Source organism: Danio aesculapii, chromosome 18, assembly GCF_903798145.1.
Source record: "Danio aesculapii chromosome 18, fDanAes4.1, whole genome shotgun sequence".
Classification (NCBI taxonomy): Eukaryota; Metazoa; Chordata; class Actinopteri; order Cypriniformes; family Danionidae; genus Danio; species Danio aesculapii.
In genome coordinates, this window is record NC_079452.1 from 2,434,439 (window position 1) to 2,444,816 (window position 10,378).

Consider the following 10,378-nt stretch of genomic DNA (forward strand, 5'->3'; position numbering starts at 1 on the left):
CCTATAATAAACACATTTGCATATAAGTGACACATTTAAAAAAAATTATAAATGTCTCTGGGGTAGTTAAGATGGCCCTCGTTGTATGTAGTTGTAGGTTGGACCCCTGATTTAGTGGATTAGTGCTATGCATTTGTGTGTGTGCTTAAAACAATTACATTAATTTGTTCTCAAGACTTAAAAAAGCATTTAGTATATGACCTTCAGCCCCCCAAACAAAGCGTAATTTCTGACAGGGGCCCCCGTCAGCAGTCCGTGCAGGCCCCCCCCCCCCGCATTTTGCGCTATGCCACTGTGTATAACTACAGTACTACTTATATAGTTGTTCAATGTGTTGCCATAATTTCTACAAGCAGAAATTCAGGATAGCTTGGGAGAACTTTTATTAAAAGAGGAAAGTCTCTGAATTTGCAAATCTATGGGAACCTTTTGGTAATTGTAAGTTTTCAAGTAGATTTAGGTTATTTTTGTGGCAAAAAGTAAACAAAACATGCTAATATCTAGGTTGTTTCTTGTCACCGCCTCTCATATAAAATAACATCTCGTACAAGCAGAGGGCGTTAGTACCTCAGATATCTCAGACAGAAATGTTGATAACTTTGTTTATTAATATTTACTTAATTTTAAAATTTATCTCTGCAGCTGTAGTCCTCAGGTCAGGTGCATGTCAGCTTCAGGGACGTTTTAGGCTGAATGGAATGTACCAGGATGGAGATGTTATACTTGGAGGCCTGTTTGAGGCTCATTTTTTCACTTTGTTCCCTGAGCTGTCTTTTAGGACAGAGCCAGCTCCACCATGCTGTGAAATGTGAGTGAAATTAGATCCATATTTATGAAAGATGAGAGAATGGGTTATGATGATGATGATAATAATAATAATAATAATTGTTATTGTTGTACCTCAGCTTGACAAAGAAACCAGTATATATTTTATTGTATATACTCTTGCAGAGTTTCATAATTGGTGAATGAAATTTGACATATTAGCTGTGTAATGCCTGTTCTTAGGTTATATATATAAAAATGTCAACTAAATGTCAACTTTTCTTCTGTAGATTTAATATGGAAAGTTTCCAGTATGCACAAACCATGGCTTTTGCAATAAATGAGATTAATATGAATCCCAATCTTCTGCCTAATATCAGTCTTGGTTACCATCTTCATGACAACTGTGTGATTCTAGGCATGCGAGCTGCCATGTCCCTCGTTAGTGGGATAGAAGAGTCCTTCTTAAACCTAAACTGCACTGGACCTCCTCCGATAATTGGAGTTGTGGGGGATCCAAGTTCAACTCCTTCCATTGCAATTTCCAGTGTTTTGGGACTGTTTCGAGTACCTATAGTAAGATGAGATGAAAAAAAGCAAAAGAAAATCAATCGTTCGTTAATAATAATTCATTGATTAATTTGTTTGTTGTTTTATTCATATCATTTTATATAAGCACCTTTGGATCATAACACTATTTCTTCTATGTTCTTTCTCCTTTTGATCACTAATCAGGTTAGTCACTATGCCACATGTTCCTGTTTAAGTGACAGAAAAAAGTATCCCTCTTTCTTCAGAACAATCCCCAGTGATGCCTTCCAGGTGCGGGCTATGGTTCAACTCATTAGTCATTTTGGATGGACCTGGGTTGGTCTCCTCTACAGTGATGATGACTATGGTACCTATGCTGCTCAGTCCTTCCATCAAGAAATGCAGTTATTTGGAATTTGTATTGCTTTTTCTGAACCTCTGCGGTATGATAGCAACCCCAGAGATATTCAACGTATAACGGGAGTGATTCAAGCTTCAACATCTAGAGTGGTGGTTGTTTTTTCTCCATCGACTTTAGTGATACCTTTGATGAATGAAGTTGTGTTGCAGAATATGACAGGTAGGCAGTGGATTGCAAGTGAATCTTGGGCCACTTCACCTGTCTTTTACACTCCACATTTCCTGCCCTTCCTTGGGGGCACACTGGGCATAGCCATCAGACGTGGAGAGATCGGGGGGCTCCGTGAATTTCTTTTACAGCTTCGTCCAAAAAATGATCCACAAAATAATATGCTTAAGATTTTCTGGGAGAATATGTTTGGATGTAGTTTTGAAACTGGGGCGCAAGTAAAAAATATGTGTACAGGACAGGAAGATCTGAGCACCACAAACACACCTTACACTGATGTTTCAGAATTGAGAGCAGCAAATAATGTCTACAAGGCAGTTTATGCCCTGGCACATGCACTTCATGACTTATTGAAGTGTGAGGAGGGGAAAGGACCATTTAATGGGAACAGCTGTGCTGACATAACTAATTTAAACCCTTGGCAGGTAAGACCAACAGATAGATAGAAAATTCTCTATATCCATTTGGAAATCAAAATATGTCTTTATTTTAATAAACATAAAACAACATAAAAATACTGATTATAATAATATAACTCTTGTCCTGTCTACAAACTGCACAGCTTGTTCACTATCTACAGAACGTGAACTTTTCCACAGGCTTTGGGGAACATGTGTCATTTAATAAGAATGGAGATGCTTGGCCATCTATGATGTGATGAACTGGCAGCCAGGCTCAGACAGATCAATAAGAATCCACACAATAGGTGTAGTGAGTGAAGAGCCAGAAAAAGGATTGATGCTTACACTGGACGAAGATGCAATATACTGGAACTTTGAGACAAAAAAAGTAATTTTGCATTATATTTTCAATATTTTCTCGCAGTCAAACTACAAGTCAAAGCTAGAATACAAAACACAATAATTGAATAAATAAATTTGGCAATTTTTGCCCAAATTTTTCTAAATGTTTTCACACATGTAGCCTTTTTTCATTAGAAAACCATATTTGAATATGTGGCAACTATAGTTGCCAGTGGGCAAATATGTAGTATGCACCTTCAATGTAAAATTTTAACTGGAGGAGAACATTTGGTATTCTAACTCAAATAACTGCTTTCAACGGGTCAATTCAAGTCAAAGTCAGCTTTATTGTCAATTTAGCCACATGTACAAGACATATAGAGAATCGAAATTGCGTTACTCTCAGACCCAAGGTGCTTAACATTAATATAAAAAAATATATATTTTTACAGTATATACATTGCACATAATGTGGTCTAAAAAATATACATAGGTAATAAAATTGTAAACAATAATAGTGACATTAAGGGCATATAGCAAATGAGTGCAAAGTAAACCAGAGTTGTGCAGATAAAGAACAGTATAGTGCAAAAAGAACTTGTAAACATGATAATTGTGATAAAGTGACAGTGTCATATTGGGAGGTAGTATGGAGTGTCTGCATAAAGTGACCAGTGCAGATGAGTATGAGTGTGTGTGTGTGTGTGTGTGTGTGTGTGTGTGTGTGTGTGTGTGTGTGTGTGTGTGAGTGTGAGTGTGTGTGTATGTATGTGTGTCAGAGATTCATAGTCATAAACAAATTTATTGTGTTTAAAAGTAGAAAACCATTTGACATGAACCCAAAAAATCTATCTGTATCGCTATCTATCATATAATTTATTGAATATGAAAACACACAAAAAAAAATAAAAAAACGAATCTAGTTGTCTAAAAGTAAGAGTAGAGAATATTTGGTTCCACTCTGCAAAATTACAGCCGTCAAAGTAAAAAATAACAAAAAAGAACAAGAGTCAAAGAGCCCAAGTAAAGTAAATAACACTCTCCACAATGTGACATCTAACAAAACAAGTATTTTCAGTAAATTTTACTAGGAATTTTTGTAGACAACTGACAGAAATAAAGTCAAACTGGTTAGTAATAAGTAATAATAAGCGATTAGTAATTTGGGATTCAGTGACCAGATACTGCATTTTTGAACAGTCAAATCATGTAGAAAAAAGCTTCTGTTTTGAAAATATCAGTTTTCAGATGGACAGCAGGGCCTAAAGCTGTGAGTGAAGTCAGTTGTAGTTTTTTGTTTTTCTTCAGTGCTTCTGCTTGTTCATCATTAATGTTCAATCAGCACTTTAACTCTAGATTTATTTTAACATCTTTGTGGTAATGGGACCAAATGCTCTGAGAAGTTAATTTTACTCCAAAGATTTTGCAGTGTATCAAACTGTGGATCAAAAAGTCTACTTTAAGGTAAAGATATCAGTTAAAGGGTTAGGTTATTTTTACATGGGGTATTATGAAAAACAATAAACAAGACCAATAACGTTGATTTATTGGGAACACTTTATTACCTAATTCCCATGATTTATGTACTTATAAAGTAATTTCCCACTGGTAACTATAGTTGCCGCTTGTATATATTTGTGAACAAAAAATATGAAAAGCTTTTTTAGTAATATGAAAATTGCCTTTATTTGAGAGGTTTTCCTCCATTTTGCATGATGGAATTAGGGGTTGGAAGTTGAAAGCCCCGTGTGACAGAAAGATTTAATTATTTTATTTTATAATTATTTTTTATCTATTTAAATCGTTTATTTGGTTGTTTGCCTGCAATTATAATTTAAACATGGATAACATGTAGAAAATGATAAAAGGAAAATGGCACCTATGAACTTTGAAAACTATAGTTGCCAGTGGGCTTAAATGGGTTAAATCAGATGACAATCAAAAAGATCTCAAACAAATGACATATCAAATTATGTCTTTGTCAGCCACCACAGTCTGTTTGCAGTGAAAGCTGCCCACGAGGAAGCAGACGAGCCACAAGGAAGGGCCATCCCGTCTGCTGTTTTGACTGCCTCCCATGTAGAGATGGGGAAATTTCTAACACAACAGGTGAGTAAACTGTTGTTGACAGAGTTTGAATTAAATTTCAAAACTTTTTTCTATTAACTTTTATCATATTTATACTTACAGATGCTACTAAGTGCACAGCTTGTCCAGATGATTTCTGGTCTAATCTATATAAGGATCAGTGTATTCCCAAAGAAGTAGAGTTTTTGTCCTATAAGGATCCTCTGGGCATGTCTTTGACCTCTGCTTCACTGCTTGGCACCTGTTTTTGTGCTTTTGTGATGATTATCTTTGCGCATCACTATAACACTCCCATAGTACGTGCCAACAATTCAGAGCTCAGCTTCCTGCTGCTTTTCTCGCTCAAATTGTGTTTCCTGTGTGTGCTTCTTTTCATTGGTCGACCACAGTTGTGGACGTGTCAGTTAAGACATGCTGTGTTTGGCATAAGCTTTGTCCTGTGCATCTCCAGCATTCTGGTCAAGACTATGGTGGTAATAGCTGTGTTTAGGTCCTCTCGGCCTGAGGGCAAAGGAGCAATGAAATGGTTTGGAGCAGCTCAACAAAGATGCACAATTCTGGTCCTAACAGCCATCCAGGTTGTGATATGTGCAGTCTGGCTATCAACTGCCTCTCCAACTCCCCATAAAAACAACCTGTACATCCGCTCTATAATAGTATATGAATGTACTATTGGCTCAGTGACTGGATTTTCAATGCTTTTGGGATATATTGGACTGTTGGCAGCAGTAAGCTTCCTAATAGCCTTCCTGGCAAGAAATCTTCCAGATAATTTTAATGAAGCAAAATTTATCACATTTAGCATGTTGATCTTCTGTGCTGTGTGGATTGCATTTGTCCCAGCATATGTGAGCTCTCCAGGAAAATACTCTGTGGCTGTGGAAATATTTGCTATTTTAGCTTCTAGTTTTGGACTATTGGTGGCAATATTTGCCCCAAAGTGTTACATCATCCTTTTACATCCAGAAAGAAACAATAAAAAAGCCATCATGGGAAGAGAGACACATTAGGAATAGTAAACATTAATCTTTTGTGGAATTGTGAAAACTTGTTTAATACTATTTCATTGTTTCTGTTATATTAGAATATTTATGCAACACATGAGATGACAGGAAATTTGTATCAACTTCTATCTGCTTAATAGAAAATGACACTAATGTATGTACATGCAGGCCATAAAGGTAAAGATGCTTTAAAGTGTTTATTGTGTATATTTTTAGACTTATGTAATGTAATTTATGTTTTATTCATGATACAATTATATTTTGATGATATGATGGGGTGTCACGGTGGCAAAGTGGGTAGCACAATCACCTCACAGCAAGATGGTCACTGGTTTGAGCCCCGACCGGGTCAGTCAGCATTTCATTGTGGAGTTTGCATGTTCTCCCCATGTTCACGTGGGTTTCCTCCAGGTGCTCCGGTTTACCCCACAAGTCCAAAGACATGTGGTACAGGTGAATTGGGTATGATAAAAATTGACCATGTATATGGTGTGTGTATGGATGTTTCCCAGTGATGGGTTGTTGCTGGAAGGGCATATGCTGTGTAAACCATATGCTGGATAATTTAGTGGTTCATTCCACTGTGGCGACCCCGGATTAATAAAGGGACTAAGCCGAAAAGAAAATGAATGAATGAATAATCAATTTATTGATTTAAACATGCTAACATTTCAAATCTACATTCATCATCTCACTTCAAAAATTATGCCTCATATAACTTCGGGGCAAAATGTTTGCAATTTGTTGTTTTGTTTTCTATTAAAAAACAGAAACACATAGTTGTGGCAGTGTTTAATTTTGGGTAGTTCATAGGATTTACGCGTCGTTCGCACCAGATGCGGAAGAAGCATCAAGTGCGAGTGATTTACATGTTAAGTCAATGAAAAGATGAAAATAGACATCCTGCGGCATGATACGTGTGAATGACGTGGTTCGCTTGAACGAATCGGCGCAAGTTGAGCGTTTTGCGCGAGTGACGCGCTAAACATGCGTTTTGCACGTATAGCTCAAGTTCGAAAATCTCAACTTCAGCGGATATTCGCACTGCGTAAACCAATCAGGAGATTACTCTTGTAGGGGCATGTATATGACATAGCGCCTGTTGTTGACAACAGTTGATCAAACTGGTCTCGGCTCAGTCGGAAGCACCGCTGAAAGCCTCCGTCATCCAGGTTAAGTTTCTGGAGGACTTTATGAGCTCATAGAGCTGGGTGCACCTCTAAAAGGACTTAATAGACTCATACACTGCTCCAAATGAATCGACGCTGTTTTTCAGCCTTCATAAAGCACATAAACACAGGCAGACAAAAGCCCTGCCCATGACACAAATCTTCACCTATTGCTCAGTGAATTAGCAATGATCAGTGCATTAGCAGTGAATGAAGCGAGTAAACTTTAAATGTTCACGCATCTATTTTCGTGCGAATAGCATGATTTATCCATGTGTTTCGCGTCTGGTGTGAACACAGCATAAGGGATTCAGAATTGGATCAAGGTGAGATTTATATGTGCTCTTTTAACAAATAATCTTGTAACATGCACAGCTAATCATGAATTTATTTTATCAATTGCTTCTATTGTTTTACAGTAAAATTATATTTTGCTCGATTTTCATTAAACCATATTATTATATTACATTAAATCATAATTTTCATCATAAAAATATTACATTAAAAGGCTCTTGGATAAGCAGAAATACTAATGAATATCTATATTCATTTTTGTTCTATTTTAAAATACCACATACTTTACAACAAGAACAACACATTATAAAGCATTTCTTAATTAAAAAGCATTTCTAATTTAGAATTGAATTGGCTACACCAGCTAGCTTTATTTGGAATAGTGCCTGAACATAATCCTACATATATTTATTGATTTTTTAAAAATAAATACGGTCAATATGCATGTCCATATTGAAAAAATATATGTTTATGCAGCAAGAAATCCTTTAAAAAAATTACGTACAAAATTGTTTGATTATTTAAAATATTATTTAATAGATCCAGTGTTCTTGCAAAGTTTTTTTTTTTTTTAAATAAAATGCTCAAATGCTAATGGCCTAACCTCTTTATTTGTTAATGCTTTTGAAAACAAAATAGATTTTTCTTCTCTTCATTTGAAAGTCACTTGGGAAGAAGACTTAGGGATTTCAATATCTGAGACTGATTGGCATCAATGCCTTTTATTTGTTTATTATTGTTCTATAAATTCAAGACTCCATCTTATTCAGTACAAAGTATTACACAGACTTCACTATTCTAAAACAAAGCTTAATAAATGTCCCCCACATGTGACAAGTGTAAAGCTGCTGAGGGTATCTTAACACATGTTTTTTGGTCTTGTGTTCAAATTCAGAATTTTTTGTTAAAAATAATTCAGTTCTTTGCTAAGGTTTATGATTGTGTTTTACTCCCAGACCCAATGATAGCAATTTTTGGCTGGTCAGATTTTCTTGAGACTCTCAACCGAAATGTATGGTTACCTGTTCAGTATGGCATGATCATAGCTAAAAAGTTATCCTTTGTTTTTGGAAGAAAAATGTTAGGCCTCTATTTTCTGACTGGCTTCTTGGACTCACCTCCACTTTATATTTGGAAAGAATAAGATATACCATCTCTGAAAATCTGCGAAATTTTATAAAAAGTGGGATCCAGTCTTTTTTTTTTTCTGAAACACCATAAAGACTAATAGTGTTGTGTAATTTCTGAAGATTTGTAAGTTTTTCTCTCTACATCCATTGCTGTGTCTTTTTGTAGGTCATATATGTTTTGTATGTCATCATTTTCTCTTGTTTCATGGTTTATTTTACATTTTGCTCAGAATATGGTTTCATGATGGGTTCGTCTGTCTGTTCTTTGTTTTTCTGTCTGCAAAAATTATAAAAAAAATAAATAAATAAATAAATAATTAAAAAAAAATAATATATATATATATATATATATATATATATATATATATATATATATATATATATATATATATATATACATATATATATAAATAAAAAAATTATTTCCCAGGTTTCTACAGGCTTTAAATTTTAGGGCTGCAACTAACCATTATTTTAATAATCGATTAATCTTTCAATGATTTTTTTGATGAATCGGATAAAAAAAAAAGAAAAGCATTCATTTCCAACCCTTTATTCAAAAAAGTTTATCCCTGAGCTGTTATAATAATAGTGATAAAATAAAAAAACTAAGTAGTTTTGTCCTGTTTTCAATCAAAATATCTAAATATTCTTTAAATCAAGATACATACTAGACATACTAGATTAAATAGCGTAAGAAATTGTCTTGTTTTCTGTGGGAAAAAAAACACCTCGATTGTTTGCTTAAAACAAGCAAAATTATTTGCCAATGGGGTAAGAAAAATAATCTTAATGATATATAATCTCAAACAAAAGTTTTTTAAGCATCGCTTAATTTTCTCATGCCATTTTTCTTTTCTATTCTTGATTTAAGATTTTTTAGATGTTTGAACTGGCTTTACATGACAACAGATGGAAAAATGAATGATCCAAAAATGGCCGAGTGAATAAAAACGCGTCTAGTCTTGCAACGCAAAGTAACTACACCACCGCTGCTTTACTTCTGTTATTAACCCCTTTGCTGGTGAGTTTAAAAGATTCTTTGTGGCCCCAGGAGTGAGTTTTTTTAAGCAACCATTATTTTAGAACATTCATCCTTAATGTTTCCGTGGCGACGCATCATGTTTGTTACGTGACACACTGCAGCCACAATAGCAGTGTATGACAGATGTATCCTTTTTATTTCATTTTTTTTTAATTCAACATATTCACACACTTGCTCATCATGTCATCAACTACCTGATTTTCCAAATCACATTGACGTGTAAGTGATCATGATCTATAACGTGAGATGGCCGTCGTCATGTTTACTTGTGGCAGCGCGTTTGCCTCATTTAAAAAAAGCAAAACACGCAGGATTCAGGCACTCAATCAAACACTAGGCTGAACTGTAGTAGGCATATTTGCTTTAAAGTTTACTCCTCAAATCAAAATGGCTTGAATTTAAATTATTTATTCAAACTCAAAAAACTTTTTTTTACCCCATAAAATTAAGTTTCACAAGCTTACACTATACTGTGTGTAGAATAGATTTGGGACACCTCTTCTAATGGACAAGTTTGGCTACATCAGTAATTTTCATCGGTACAAATGTTTATGTTAAAGCATATAATAATATTCTAAGGAATTGTGTTTTAAAATTTTTATTGTAATAAAAATTATTTCAAAAAGTATTGGGACACACTTCTTTAGAACAAGAACTTCAAAAACTGTGGCAACAAAGATGGAAATTAGATTCATGTATTTCAATACTGTCTGTCCATCTTTGTTGAAAAATAACTCTCAGTGTAAAATGACAATAGTCGTATGCAAAAGTCATTGGTGTTTGTTGAGTTCACACCAGGCTTATTATCTGTGATTAGGACTTGGCTTTCAGCAGGCTAGTCAAGTTCTTCCACACTGTCTGAATAAATCCTTTCTTTTTGAACATTGTCTTTTATACACAGTGTTATTGTCATGTTAGCATAAAAAGGATCCTGTCCAAAACATTGCTATAAAATTAGAAAAACACAATTCCCTCAGGAGCGACACGGTGGCGCAGTGGGTAGCACGTTCACCTCACAAC

The 10,378-nt window shown here is 34.9% G+C and overlaps 1 protein-coding gene across 1 annotated transcript; it reads left to right on the forward strand.

The window, feature by feature from the left end:
* Positions 1-1,062: 1,062 nt before the first annotated feature.
* Positions 1,063-5,726, forward strand: LOC130245798 (extracellular calcium-sensing receptor-like). The gene is given in 6 exon segments (XM_056478564.1): positions 1,063-1,341; positions 1,501-2,310; positions 2,466-2,520; positions 2,523-2,674; positions 4,614-4,737; positions 4,819-5,726. Coding segments are annotated over 6 exon segments (2,328 nt in total).
* The last annotated feature ends 4,652 nt before the right edge of the window (positions 5,727-10,378 follow it).